The sequence below is a fragment of the Schistocerca serialis genome, chromosome 2 (assembly GCF_023864345.2).
Source record: "Schistocerca serialis cubense isolate TAMUIC-IGC-003099 chromosome 2, iqSchSeri2.2, whole genome shotgun sequence".
NCBI classification, from domain to species: domain Eukaryota; kingdom Metazoa; phylum Arthropoda; class Insecta; order Orthoptera; family Acrididae; genus Schistocerca; species Schistocerca serialis.
Genome location: NC_064639.1, coordinates 65,306,241 through 65,322,422, shown reverse-complemented (window position 1 = coordinate 65,322,422; position 16,182 = coordinate 65,306,241). Strand labels below are relative to the sequence as shown.

The 16,182-nt window shown below is 41.8% G+C and overlaps 1 protein-coding gene across 1 annotated transcript in view; it reads right to left on the bottom strand.

Moving 5' to 3' along the window:
- LOC126456767 (filamin-A) overlaps window positions 1-16,182 on the bottom strand; it is an 885,319-nt gene that overhangs the window by 191,481 nt on the left and 677,656 nt on the right. Inside the window, exons 29-32 of the mRNA XM_050092525.1 lie at window positions 7,848-8,015; window positions 2,598-2,825; window positions 761-898; window positions 453-626 (exon numbers count right to left, since the gene is read on the bottom strand). Of these exons, the coding sequence (XP_049948482.1) occupies window positions 453-626; window positions 761-898; window positions 2,598-2,825; window positions 7,848-8,015 (708 nt within the window). The remainder of the gene's footprint in view (window positions 1-452; window positions 627-760; window positions 899-2,597; window positions 2,826-7,847; window positions 8,016-16,182) is intronic.

Sequence of the window (16,182 nt, the reverse complement as noted above, 5' to 3'; positions counted from 1 at the left end):
ATATATTTGTAGTGAGCATTTATATTAGACTGCAGTAAACATGGTGTCATGAGCTAATCTATGACACAGCATAACATATAAGAAGTGCTTCGATTATTTATAAGGGCTATAAAACAAAATATATTTTTGCAGCTGGTATTACTGATTTCTGGTATTGCAATAAGTAATATGTAATGTTGTATGACTAGGGCCTCCCGTTGGCTAGACCGTTTGCCAGGTGCAAGAATGTCTTTCGATTTGATGCCATTTCGGCGACTTGCGCGTCGATGGGGGTGAAATAATGATGATTAGGACAACACAACATCCAGTCCCTGAGTAGAGAAAATCTCCGACCCAGCTGGGAATTGAACCCGGGCCCTTAGGACTGACTTTCAGTCGCACTGACCACTCAGCCACCGGGGGCGGACATAATAACAAATGTAAACTGCAAAATAACTTACAGAATAACTTACCTGGAACAGGCTCACCATTGAATCGCACACTCAGACTATGTGGAGCAGCTTCCTGGGGTTTAAAGTTCACCCTGAATTTGGCATTTCCCTCAGACTGAACATAGTTTGGTACATTCCTGCCATTCACAGAAACAATTATTTCCAAATTTCCTGCTCCAGCTTGGCTAGCATTGACTGTAACATATTAATTTCCTTCCATGAACATGTATACAAACAAACATTTAAAGCTCTTTGAGCCTGTCTGAAGTGTAATTTATGAAAATATCATTATTATTTTCTTTATGTTTATTTGTATGCAAGGTACTTACTGCTAAAAAACACAGGTTTCCCTACTATTCCAGAATTTATGTCCGTCACTCTGACTTTTGCAGCATCATATGCCTTCACAAGAAAGGGACTTCCCTCCACATGTACATTGCCAAGCTTTACTTCAACACTGTGGTCACCTAAAATACATGCAAACTTCATCACATGGGTCTGAAATATCAGTACATATTACAGTACAGTTTTCCATAATTTTGAGGAGTTATTCTGAAATGCACATAATCAACATATCCCTTGTTATCTACTACTTATTCCTCAAGGAAAATGGTTGCAAAGTTATGCAAAAACATCATTCCTAGCCAAGAGTGTTGATTTGTTTTCAATACAGTCTCCCTAAGTTTATGAAGGGTTGTAATTCAGTGTATGGTATTAGATACATAAGTTTTGTAAATGAAATTAAATTATTACTTCCCAATGTGTGGCATAATCAAGGGTGAATTGTATTACAAGTTACATGTCACACATACAAATAATAAGACAATTAACACTCACTCAAAAAATGTGTATTCACCCTGGACAGTAAAACATTCTGCTTATGTCATTGATAAAACTTCATATACATCCAGAAGAGCTAAAAACCTCAACTGATTAAGCAAAAAGTAATAACTTGAATACACAATTTTAAGTTCCACAATAATATTTATTTTATAGTTCTTTATGAACTAGCTTTCAGGTTCTTAGGCCATCATCAGATAACTTAACACTAAGAGGTAGGTCACACAACTTCAGTGACAATTCTTAGCTGTACAAATATTGTTTTAAAAGATGTGAGACTTTCGTATCTGTATTGATATAAAACACATCATATCAATGGCATTCATGCAGAACACATTCAGAAAAGGTGGAATCATTCTTTGTCAGTCTCCGACTCATTTCACAAGCAGTCAGTCTTGTAGTTAAAGCCCTACCTGATTGACCTACATACAATTTGCTACACACATTGCAGAAAATTCTCTAAATTCCACTCTGTTCTAAAGGTGGAATATAATCTTTACAGTTGGACAGAAGATGGACAGCAGTATTCCTAGTGTGCATTTCATGCCAAATTCAGGTCCTATTGTGAGCTTGTACATACACCTTCAGATAGGGTGTTTTTCCAGTTAACAAAGAAATTTCTTTAGGATATGTACCGACAGTGGCTGCCTGTACACAACAGAGAACTATAGTCAAAATTCTGTATGCACATACAAAATTAACTTATAGCCAGTACCTACTAACATAATACATTATTGTAAATCTTCTCATAGCTTAAAATTTTTGTTAAAATGTACATTAAATAAGCAAATGAAAGATATTTAAGCCAAAGAAATATGTGGTAAATATTGGCTGAAGGTGATACAACAGAGAACATACATTAAAATGACACACATTTTTGGAGTTGGATAACCAGTTAGAGGTTAATGAATATTGCAGAACAGAATCAATGTGAATCTAAGTACAGTGATTACGGTTCGTGTACAATGCAACAGCCACCTGCCGGTAAGATGGTCTGAAATACCCACAGGTCTATGGTATGACAAAGCACAATTGCAGCTTAGAGGTATTAATAATGACTGACAATAAGTATAATGTACATTTTCTGCACATGTATACAGCTACTCAGCAGTTGAGATCTATATGGCTGAGTCATAAAAGCTTTAAAAATAATTAACTCAAAATATCTGAAGGCATTCCTTGTAATCTTAAAAGATAATGGTCCTGCGTGTTGTACGATTGTATGAGGCTTAGTTCATGGTTTAGATGATACCCTTTGTGAAACATCCATGAAGGGTAGTTGAGCACAGTTATGTTCTCGGAGGCAAGTATGTGAACAATACATACCTACATCTACTGGAGTGAACTGGACCGAATAGTGACCACCACCCTGTGCATTTACATTAACTGGCAATATTCTCCTTGAAGGACCAAGCACTTGCACTTCTGGCTGACCCAAACTTGCATCTGCTTCCACACTGAAATTTGCATCTCGAGCCACTGGAACCTTCTCTAAACCTTCTCCTGACAGCACCACCCGAGCTGCCTCAAGTACATGGCAAGAAAAAGGGCTACCTAAAACAAATTTTAAAAAATTAAGTAAAATGTTATGTGAGAAAATTATTTACAGACCTTTTACTAACAAACTGAAATACATTCACCCATCTCTAATGAGATTTAGCTGTTAACATTATATTGGATCAAAAAGTTTGGATACTTATTTGATTATTAGACTAAATATCCATGTTACTGTTACAATGTGAATGCACTAACTAATGAAAACTTGTGTTAGATATACATAAAACATGATACGTAGCTGGTCAGTGACACACTAATTTTTTAGAACAGAACATGATATATAAAATGAAGTTACCACCCAAATCAATGAAATTTTTCACACAAAATAAATTTTTCATTTTCATTTAGTTCAAACAGATGGTACAGTATAACTCGTTCATATTCAGATGTAAAAATATGTAATGGATAGTTGTTTCTTAAAGAGGGTTATAATACTAAAAATGTGTCAAACATATTTTAATATTCTGAAAAACGTGTAATAATAGTAATAATACTAAACATCAATTTTCTACAATCACTTATATAATTTATAATGTCAATTATCAAAATTATAGATCACACATAAAATTGCCTTTGTTTGTACAAATTGATTACAAAGAACATCTCTGTGCAGCTAAATACATCACTGATCTCTCTACCAACTTACCACATTTTCAATAGTTGTGAGAAAAGTTTTGTAGTATGTGGTAGAGCCAACATGATGTTAAGGAAGATAAATTTATTGAAAAGTATTTGTAATTCAAGATTTTCTGTGTTATGACGTGTCGAAACATTAGCTCAAAAGAGGCAAATAATTATGAGAAAATGTTTTGGAACATATCATTTCTAAAGTCAATGCATCAGCGCGTACCCTCAATCATGATTCTGGTGCCTCCTCCTTAAACAGGGAACATACTTCTAGACATATTATGCCATTGAGAAACACTGCAAAATTAGAAAGAAGAGATAAAGATAAGTAGTAAACATTTTTTACAACTTTTGTGAATTATTATGCCACACAACATTAAATCACTATTATTGTGTGTTCTCAGAGTATAAAGAATTACTCATACAGACAAAACCACTGTTCACCACTGAGGTTTGCTTAACATTTTGTAAAATAATTTTATGTTCCTTTGTAAAAGAGTAGGTCAGAATATGGTGAAATCAGCCAGAATTCAAAATCAAACACACATTAACATGCTGTCAATGTTGCAGTAACACACTCCGCCATTGCCGACCTCAAGGCATCAGTCTGTGTTGCACTAAAGCCACAAAAACATGGCTGCTGTCATTGTTACACCCATCGAGTGTGAATAACGAAGTGTAATTCGGTTTCTGCAGGCAGCAGGGAATAGTGCAGCAGATATTCATCAGAGAATGAGCCGAGTGTACGGTGATAACTTCATGGTGTTGTGCATGAATGGTGCCAAAAGTTTAAAGAAGGCCGAAATGACATCCATGATGAAGGTGGCCAAGGACGCAAGTCTGTCGTTACAGCCGACCTTGTTGAACGAGTTGACAGAATGGTTAGAGAAAATCGTAGTTTCACCATAGCTGTTTTGTCTGTGGAAATTCCGGAAGTTTAAACATCTGTCATACACTCTATCATTATTGAACATTTAGGATACAAAAACCTTTGTGCTCGTTTGGTTCCAAAAATGTTGATGGACACCCACAAAAGTCGGCAAATGGTGTCAGCTTTACATTTTCCTTGACCGTTATCATGATGAAGGAGAGAACTTTTTGAAATAAATTGTTAATGGAGATGAACTTGGATCCAATATGACACACGAATTAAAACGACAATCACAACAATGGATGCATCCAAATTCACCAAACAAACCAAGAAAATTCAAACAAACATTCAACAACAGAAAGGTTATGGCTACCATGTTTTGGGACCAAAAAGGTGTGTTGCTTGTAGAGTTTAAGCAGCCCGGAACCAGTATCAATGCAGCTGCTTACTGTGAAACTTTACAACGCTTGCGGAGAGCCATTCAAATCAAACGAAGAGGAATATTGACTTCAGGAATTATGTTGATCCGTGACAACATTCGTCCACACACTGCTGCACAACCCAACGGCTCCTTGAACAATTTCAATAGGACATTTTTGATCATCTGCCATAGAATCCCGACACAGCGACTTACACCTTTTCCCTGAAATGAAGACATGGCAAGGAGGGTAGCACTTTCAAACCAACGAAGATCTTCAAAACAATGTCAATGTTTATATAATGGAAGGAAACATTCCACGTGGGAAAAATTATATATAAAAACAAAGATGAGGTGACTTACCGAACAAAAGCGCTGGCAGGTCGATAGACACACAAACAAACACAAACAAACACACAAAATTCAAGCTTTCACAACAAACTGTTGCCTCATCAGGAAAGAGGGAAGGAGAGAGGAAGACGAAAGGAAGTGGGTTTTAAGGGAGAGGGTAAGGAGTCATTCCAATCCCGGGAGCGGAAAGACTTACCTTAGGGGGAAAAAAGGACAGGTATACACTCGCACACACGCACATATCCATCCACACATACAGACACAAGCAGACGGGGTGGGAGAGGGGGGGAGACGGGGTGGGAGAGGGGGGGAGACGGGGTGGGAGAGGGGGGAGACGGGGTGGGAGAGGGGGGGAGACGGGGTGGGAGAGGGGGGGGAGACGGGGTGGGAGAGGGGGGGAGACGGGGTGGGAGAGGGGGGGGAGACGGGGTGGGAGAGGGGGGGGGAGACGGGGTGGGAGAGGGGGGGAGACGGGGTGGGAGAGGGGGGGAGACGGGGTGGGAGAGGGGGGGGAGACGGGGTGGGAGAGGGGGGGAGACGGGGTGGGAGAGGGGGGGAGACGGGGTGGGAGAGGGGTGGGAGAGGGGGGAGACGGGGTGGGAGAGGGGGGAGACGGGGTGGGAGAGGGGGGGAGACGGGGTGGGAGAGGGGGGGAGACGGGGTGGGAGAGGGGGGGGAGACGGGGTGGGAGAGGGGGGGAGACGGGGTGGGAGAGGGGGGGAGACGGGGTGGGAGAGGGGGGGAGACGGGGTGGGAGAGGGGGGGAGACGGGGTGGGAGAGGGGGGGAGACGGGGTGGGAGAGGGGGGGAGACGGGGTGGGAGAGGGGGGGAGACGGGGTGGGAGAGGGGGGGAGACGGGGTGGGAGAGGGGGGGAGACGGGGTGGGAGAGGGGGGGAGACGGGGTGGGAGAGGGGGGAGACGGGGTGGGAGAGGGGGGGAGACGGGGTGGGAGAGGGGGGGAGACGGGGTGGGAGAGGGGGGGAGACGGGGTGGGAGAGGGGGGAGACGGGGTGGGAGAGGGGGGGGGGGAGACGGGGTGGGAGACGGGGGGGGAGACGGGGTGGGAGACGGGGTGGGAGAGGGGGGGAGACGGGGTGGGAGAGGGGGGGAGACGGGATGGGAGAGGGGGGGAGACGGGATGGGAGAGGGGGGGAGACGGGATGGGAGAGGGGGGGGAGACGGGATGGGAGAGGGGGGGGAGACGGGATGGGAGAGGGGGGGGAGACGGGATGGGAGAGGGGGGGAGACGGGATGGGAGAGGGGGGAGACGGGATGGGAGAGGGGGGGAGACGGGATGGGAGAGGGGGGGAGACGGGATGGGAGAGGGGGGGAGACGGGATGGGAGAGGGGGGGAGACGGGATGGGAGAGGGGGGGAGACGGGATGGGAGAGGGGGGGAGACGGGATGGGAGAGGGGGGGAGACGGGATGGGAGAGGGGGGGAGACGGGATGGGAGAGGGGGGGAGACGGGATGGGAGAGGGGGGGAGACGGGATGGGAGAGGGGGGAGACGGGATGGGAGAGGGGGGAGACGGGATGGGAGAGGGGGGAGACGGGATGGGAGAGGGGGGAGACGGGATGGGAGAGGGGGGAGACGGGATGGGAGAGGGGGGGAGACGGGATGGGAGAGGGGGGGAGACGGGATGGGAGAGGGGGGGAGACGGGATGGGAGAGGGGGGGAGACGGGATGGGAGAGGGGGGGAGACGGGATGGGAGAGGGGGGGAGACGGGATGGGAGAGGGGGGGAGACGGGATGGGAGAGGGGGGGAGACGGGATGGGAGAGGGGGGGAGACGGGATGGGAGAGGGGGGGAGACGGGATGGGAGAGGGGGGGGGAGACGGGATGGGAGAGGGGGGGGGGAGACGGGATGGGAGAGGGGGGGGGGAGACGGGATGGGAGAGGGGGGGGGAGACGGGATGGGAGAGGGGGAGACGGGATGGGAGAGGGGGAGACGGGATGGGAGAGGGGGGAGACGGGATGGGAGAGGGGGGAGACGGGATGGGAGAGGGGGGAGACGGGATGGGAGAGGGGGAGAGGCGGGAGGAGAGAGGGGGAGAGGCGGGAGGAGAGAGGGGGAGAGGCGGGAGGAGAGAGGGGGAGAGGCGGGAGGGGAGAGGCGGGAGGGGAGAGGGGGAGAGGCGGGAGGGGAGAGGGGGAGAGGCGGGAGGAGAGAGGGGGAGAGGCGGGAGAGGGGATGGGGAGAGGCGAGATTGGGAATTGGGGAGAGGGGAGATGGGGGAGAGGCGACGCGCAGAGGGAGGGGGAGAGGCGACGCGCAGAGGGAGAGAGGATGACGAGATCGACAGGGAGAACTAATGTAAGGTAATGCCTTGGGTGTGTGTGTGTGTGTGTGTGTGTGTGTGTGTGGGTGTGTGCGCGCGCGCATGCATGGATGTGTGCACGCGTGTGTTTGTTCGTGCGTGCGTGGGTGTGGGTGTTTTTGGCGCGTGTGTGTGCATGCTCATACTGCTAAAAATCTGCCGTTTTAACGTCCTAAACACTTTTGAAGCTGCTTGTTCTCTTCCACTTTAAAAGATTAAATATAATAGGTAGTAGGTCTTTTCATTTATTTTTGGCATAGTTCTGAAGTCATTGACTGATTATTCTCACATAACCATCCCCTGCTTGCCCGATGCAATACTTAGTTCTGGTATATTCCATATTGTCATCAAAAGGGTAATTAATTTGAGAAAACATAAAAATGGTGAGACATAACTGCTGATTTCTTGCTATTAAATATATATAAGTTACCTGGAACATCTTCACCATTGAAGCGTAGGTCAACAGTGTGGACAATTGCCTCTCTAGGAGTAAAAGAAATTGCATATGTGTGTGGACCTTGGGCCTGAGCAGATGTTGGTACCCTACCACCATTCACAGTGACCTCCAAGTTTCCTGGGCCTGCTTGACTTGTTTCAACTGCAAAAACAATACATTTTGTGAGCATTCTTAGAGTCACATGAAAATGAAAGTGGACTAATAGTTATAAAACAAAATGAGGATGAAAAAGTAGGAAATAATAACTGACTAGATAGAGACAAATGGGGAATTAGAAAACAGGTAGCTCAGGTGGGGCAGGCAGCATGGGTGTGCAAGTAAAAGATAACACGGTTTGTAATGTGCTACAGTACACATTACTTTAAACTTGATGCAAAATTAAGTAAATTTCAAGGAAAAAGAATGTTCCTGCACTACACAGCAAAAGTCCATTCACACATTATATTCCTAAAAATCTCAATTTCTTAGTTTCCTGGGATATAATTGCAGTTTTGTTTCAAAATTCTTTATTGCAATTATCACTCAATGTATTTACACGTTACTGATTTTTAAAATGTTACCCAATAATGTTCAAATGTTGTTCTGACGTAACTTCTGTAATTTTTAGTTACAAATATAATTTGAGCTGACAATAGATGTCATCTTAAAGTATGGGAACCATACTCTGAACAAGGACACTGAGATCAGTTCTATGAACAGAGCTGCAAATTGTGAGATATCATCTCCATATCTTCAAAATTAGTAGACAAGAAGACTGATATGCAAAGCTCCTCATAAATCTGCACTGTCATACAATATATAAGCTTGCGGTTTTGAGTGTTTCTATTCTACAAAGGACTTTCCAATGCTATATTTAGTTGCATCATATGTTCTATTTTGTTACAACCATGATTTTGAGCTTGCTGTTTCACACTAAATAGTATTTCTTCTACACAGGCTTCTCTACACAATTTTTCCAGTTTTAAAGGGCACCACCTTCAAATGTGTTCACACCATCATTTTTTATTTAATCTTTCATCATGATCATTATTTTCTTTAGCCACACATCAGCTCTTGCCTCATTGCATGACTTTCAGTGCATGTGGAGAATCAAACCAGTCTTAACCAGTACTGACTAGTATGTTCGCTCCTCAAGAAATGGACATACACAAACACCGAAAAACTGGACTTTAAATTCTGTATGTATAGCACATGTGGCATATAAATGAAACAGAAAATTATGTAGATTATAAATGGCAGGTTCTGTGGAGCCCTTTGGGACATATTTATTCATTAATGGAATGAGAAACTAGATATATATTTAACAAAATGAGTAAAAAAATGAGCAGCTGTCAACTACTATCAGAAACTACTCTCAGAATAACTAATAACTCTCCCTGTCTCTCATAAGTCAAGTGCTTATATTCCCAACTACTCTACTTGCTGATTAATTTGCATTGCATTCCAAATCTTTAACACTGATACTTGCAACATTTAAAAAAAAATAAAAATAAAAAAAAAAAACACTGATCGTATTCCGAGGCAGCTCATTTATAACTTTAGTAAAAGCTGTAAAGAGCGTAAACCCTTTGGCATCCTATACTTTACAACAATTCCATCAGATTGACACCAGTTCAGGGGGCAATTACAAACATACCTCCTTAACCATTGTTGTTGTTGTGTGGTCTTTACTCCAAAGACTAGTCTGATGCAGCTCTCCACTCTATTGCTTCCTGTGCAAGCCTCTTGACCTCCGAACAACTACTGCACCCTTACACTGTCACTGGCAAACCGTTAAAGTTTTTACCTGTTCTCCCTGAACTTCCATTCCTTCTCCAAATTTTTCTTTGGTTTCCTTCCCGGCATGCTCAATGTATAAATTGATCATCATCAGGGACAGGCTACAACCATATCTCTTTCCCTTCTCAGCCACTGCTTCCCTTTCATGCCCATCGGCTATTTTCCTACACCTTCCCAGAACCCAAAAAGATATTCCACAATGTCGGCTTCTAGTAATTTTTCCATTCTTCTGTAAATAATTTGTGGAAGTATTTTGCAGCCATGACTTATTAAACCGAGAGTTCAGTAAAATCGAACAATGGAACTCCAGGTTGGAATATCAACAATATAAGCAAAAGATAGATTGCTACTCGCCGTACAGGTCACACACTGCGTTGCAGACGGACACAATGAAAAGACAGCAACACATTTAGCTTTTGGCCAAAGCTTCCTTCAGTAAAAAAAAAAAAAACACACACACACACACACACACACACACACACACATATTCACACAAGCAAGCACACTTCAAGCACACAACACCAGAGATGGTGGTCATGTGTGCATGAGGTATGCCTGCTTGAATGAATGAATGAATGAGTGTGTGTGTTTCACATTCTGAAGAAGGCTTTGTCCAAAGACTAAAGGTGTAACTGTCTTTTTGTTGTGCCTGTCTGCAAATGAATATGTCAACCATACAGCGAATAGTAATGTATCTTTTCCTTACATTGTTGATAGATCAGTATTTACCAGGTGTACCGGTATGAAATGAGCGTTAAGATACAAATGTGTCGATAGAGAACATTTGTTGTGAATGAGCCTTAATTTTTTTCTTTTTGTTTGGTTGGTATGACATCTGGCTAAGATATTTAGTATACATCAAGTCACAGAACAAACAACATCATATGTTTTCATCGTGTTAACAATGTTGAATTTTGTACCAGAAAGTGATGATTTGCGGAAAGCATTAATTTTTTGTTTTCATTTGAAAAAAAGTGCTGCAGAGTCGCATCGAAGGCTTGTTGAGGCATATGGTGATCACGCTCTATCAAAAGCAACATGTAAAAGGTGGTTTCAACGGTTCAGAAATAATGATTTTGATGTAAGAAATGAAGAACGTGGAAGACCACCAAAAAAGTTCGAAGATGCCGAATTGCAAGCAATATTGGATGAAGATGAGACTGAGTCAGAAGCAAATGGCCGCAATGCTAAATGTTGCCCAACAAACGATTTCTGACCATTTGAAAGCTAGAGGAAAGATTCAAAAGAGTGGAAAATGGGTGCCACACGAATTGAATGAAAGACAGATGGAAAACCGAAAAACCATTTGGCAAATTTTGCTTCAAAGACATGAAAGAAAATCAATTTTGCATCTAATTGTTACTGGCAATGAAAAATGGATTTATTTTAAGAATCCTAAATGGGAATAATCGTGGGTTAATCCGGGACAACCATCAACATCGACTGCAAAACCAGATCAATTCGGCAAGAAGACAGTGCTCTGTGTTTGGTGGGATCAGAAAGGCGTGGCGTATCATGAGCTTCTAAAACCCGGTGAAACTGTGAATACTAATCGCTACAGATAACAAATGATCAATTTGAACTACGCTTTGATCAAAAACAGACCAGAATGAGCCAAAAGACATGGCAAACTAATTTTTTTACACGACAATGCACCTGCACAGAAAGCAAAACTGGTTCAGGATACAATCAAAACACTTGGCTGGGAGTTGCTACCCCACCTGCCGTATTCAACAGACTTGGCCCCTTCTGACTACCATTTGATTTCATCAATGGGACACACTTTGGCTGGGGAACACTTCAATTCCTTGGCATCTGAGGCAAACATACTTGTTCGGATGCAGACTCTTTACAGCAATACAGCAACATTCTCACCTCAGCCTTCACTGCACGCAATTACCCCACCAACCTAGTTAGAAAGCAGATTTCTTGGGCCATCACATCCAACCCTAGTACTGCTGATCCCTCCAAAAACAGTTTCAGCATTATCCTGGTCTGGAACGTGTTAAACAGCTACTCCAACAGGGCTATGACTTCCTAAAATCATGCCCTGAAATGAGATCCATTCTGTCTGAAATTTTGCTCACCACACCTAGATTAACTTTATATTGCCCTTCCAATCTCTGCAATATTCTTGTCAGCCCCTATGTTCCTTCTGCTGCCATCTCCCTACCCTAAGGCTCCTACCCCTGTGACCATCCCCACTGCAAGACTTGCCCTACGCACCCACCTACCACCAGGTATAATAGCCCTCTAACTGGCAAAAACATATGCGAAACAACAAGTCATATACCAGCTGTTATGTAAACACTGTTCGGCCTTCTACATCGGCATGACTACAACCAAATAATCAACTGGGACAAATGGGCAGAGGCAGAGGATGGTACACTGGCAACTCACAATATCCTGTTGCAGAGCATGCTCTACAACACAACATTAGTGACCTCAGCACCTGTTTCACCACACACACCATTTGGATTCTTCCCCCAGACACGAGTTTCTCAGAACTCTGCAGCTGGGAATTAGCACTACAACATGTCCTTACTTCTTGCCACCAACCTGGCCTTAATTTATATTGATTCCTTCTGTCTCAGCATTTCTTCACTGTAACTACTCATTGTTTCACTCTGTTTTAGTTTTCTACCTCTTTCATTGTCTTTCCCATCTATTTTTCACCGCCCCCTCCCACCTCTGTTACTTACAATGCACTTAGCTTTTCAGTCTAATTCATGCATGATGTTTAAGCAGTAATCTCTCTCTGCATAAGTAGTATCTGTGTAGGTTGGGTGCCCTCGTAGATCATTTCCATGGATAATTCTGCAAGCAAGCCCAACGCACCCAGGAAATGAAAAAGACTCTTGACGAGCCCCGAAAGACCCACCGAAAAGCTACTTCAAAATCACACAACGAACTCCAGATCATGAATTTTGTAATCATTATTTTTAGTTTTCTACATTACTTTACATTTTAGTTTCAAGTCACCATCTTTAAAAAATTGAAAGTCCCAGTTAGTTATTATTTTTTAAACCTTTCTGGCAAATTAATTTTAAATTTATTATTGAGCTCGATAGAAATTTTCTCCCCATATTTAGTTTTCAAACGTTCACAATCAGTAATGTAATACCATTCATTTACTCACTAATCTTTTTAAACAAATCAGAACTGCTCGCATTATTTAGCTTCTTCAGTAGAACCTCCATTTATATAGATTAAAAATTTAATAAGATTAAAATAATATTATAAATATGACTAATGTGCGGGATGAACTTAAATTAGACATTTTTGCCGACAGAAATAATAAACCATGAGAGAGACAAGTTGAATGTAATACATGCAATGAATATTTTAAACCATCTTTAATTATAGAACATTTGAGAAGTCAAAATCATAATTTAGAGGAATATGATACAGAATTATGGGATGAAATAGACAACTCAGAAGCTCTCTTTTTCATAACTGTAAAAACAATAGCAAAGCATAATTCACAGATAATTTACCAAAAAAATTACAAAATTACATTAAAGCCTACTCATCATTCTTAAAAGTTTCTCATTCTATAACCAAAAAATTAGGTAACAATGAATACAACAAAAGATAACTAACTAAGTTATTTTACTTGTATAAGGAATGTGGTATGAATTTTTTCTTTACATTAGAAGATATTTGATATCCACATGGCACAGTATCACAATTTTTTAGAACCACTCTTATCATACCGAAATGAGAAGTCTTTCTTAACCTGTTTGTTGATCAGATTTTTAGTATCAACATCTCTGGTTATCTGATTGTACTCTAGCTGCATCTTTTCTTTCACTTCACTCTCCATTAGCCTTGTTGTCTATTCGCAATTCAACTTTTGAATATTCTTGTAATTTAGAGTGAATCCCTTTACTATCATCTCTGTTTAACATTGTTCTCATAATAGTAACTTTATATATATATAATAATTCCAATCCCAAAGAAATCAGATGTGAAAATTACCAAACTATCAGTTTAATAAGTCACAGCTGTAAAATACTAATGCGAATTCTTTACAGACGAATGGAAAAATTGGTAGAAGCCGACCTCGGGGAAGATCAGTTGGGATTGCGTAGAAATGTTGGAACACGTGAGGCAATACTGACCCTACGACTTATCTTAGAAGAAAGATTAAGGAAAGGCAAACCTACGTTTCTAGCATTTGTAGACTTAGAGAAAGCTTTTGACAGTGTTGACTGGAATACTCTCTTTCAAATTCTGAATGTGGCAGGGGTAAAATACTGGGAGCAAAAGGCTATTTACAATTTGTACAGAAACCAGGGGCACGAAAAGGAAGCAGTGGTTGGGAAGGGAGTGAGACAGGGTAGTAGCCTCTCCCCGATGCTATTCAATCTGTATATTGAGGAAGCAGTAAAGGAAACAAAAGAAAAGTTCGGAGTAGGTATTAAAATCCATGGAGAAGAAATAAAAACTTTGAGGTTCGCCGATGACATTGTAATTCTGTCAGAGACAGCAAAGGACTTGGAAGAGCAGTTGAACGGATTGGACAGTGTCTTGAAAGGAGGGTATAAGATGAACATCAACAAAAGCAAAACAAGGATAATGGAATGTAGTCGAATTAAGTCGGGTGATGCTGAGGGAATTAGATTAGGAAATGAGACACTTACAGTAGTAAAGGAGTTTTGCTATTTGGGGAGCAAAATAACTGATGATGGTCGAAGTAGAGAGGATATAAAATGTAGACTGGCAATGGCAAGGAAAGTGTTTCTGAAGAAGAGAAATTTGTTAACACTGAGTATAGATTTAAGTGTCAGGAAGTCGTTTCTGAAAGTATTTACATGGAGTGTAGCCATGTATGGAAGTGAAACATGGAGGATAAATAGTTTGGACAAGAAGAGAATAGAAGCTTTTGAAATGTGGTGCTACAGAAGAATGCTGAAGATTAGATGGGTAGATCACATAACTAATGAGGAGGTATTGAATAGAATTGGGGAGAAGAGGAGATTGTGGCACAACTTGACTAGAAGAAGGGATCGGTTGGTAGAACATGTTCTGAGGCATCAAGGGATCACCAATTCAGTACTGGAGGGCAGAGTGGAGGGTAAAAATTGTAGAGGGAGACCAAGAGATGAATACACTAAGCAGATTCAGAAGGATGTAGATTGCAGTAGGTACTGGGAGATGATGAAGCTTGCACAGAATATAGTAGCATGGAGAGCTGCATCAAACCAGTCTCAGGACTGAAGACCACAACAACAATAAGTAACTTTTCAGGCCGGTTGAAGCCCAATACACAATCCAGTTATTTCCCAATTCATCAGTCCATTTGCCTAACATACAGCCAGTTTCCACATTATTTTCACCATTATCAATATATACTAGAGAATCGGTATCAAAATATATAACAGATTCTCCAAGTTTACCAAACATATCATATAATCTGAGTCTTGCATTCGATGTAGTGAATGCAGCTATGAAAATATTCGTAGCTGTATTATTTTCCACATAATAATCCTTGAAATTATATCCCATCTGAACCATATGCTCTGTAATAAAATTTATATCTCAATTATCTAATTGGTCATGCAAGAGTATCTCATAAAAATTCTGTAAATTTGTTATATATTGTTTAATGCTTGTTTATTCCAGTCTCTGATCACAAATGAATTATTTAGACAATGACTGGTTTCAGTCTGTAATTACCATCTTCAGATCTTTTTTACACTACGTCCTAAAGTGATACGGCCATAATGGCATCGTCAAAACACAGAAATATAATCAGCATAGAATCGTCACATAGATTTAAAATATGGTGTAGAATAGGTCACATTGTCCACAAAGCGATTATTGCCAAAAAGCTTTATGTTAGGAAATAGTTTCACATTTCATTCATACGCACCAGTTTCTCATGCATGAGATCGAAAAGTAGTATTACAAAATTTTTATATAAATTTGGAATCGTCTTATTTTTCCAAAATTTGTATGATGGCTCAGTTTCTTCTCCTTCCTCGTTCTAACAAACAATCTTGTCATCACCAATTCTGTAGCTATTCCCGCCATTCTCAAAATTTGTTCGCCGATTAACTTCACTAACCCTGCCAGGAACACAAGTTTAGTTATCCCACGATTATTCTCCGGTTAGGCGTTGTTACATGTTCGTACAACACGTCTTCCGCATTACTTCCAGCGGCTGTTAGCCAGGGACTGTACAACTGGCCCGTACTAGTATAGCGATCCGACAAAAAATTTTCTGTCAAAATTTCATTTTCTTGGATACACTGAGAAGATAACACATAATCTTTCTCACCTGTTATTCCTGTTAGTCATTTATTTCCATTCTGGTAGTCTGAATCTATGGATTTCACTAGTAATTATAACAACGCTGATCATTCGCAAACCCAATCAACCACATAATCGGACAGCAACTGGCATTCATCCGTTTGGCTTTACTCCACTCAGCTCGTATAGCCCCATCCCCTTTTGGTCTGCGTAAAGTTTATTTCCAGATGCAACGAGGATTCTCCTGACAGAAACATCACGTGTACAGTAC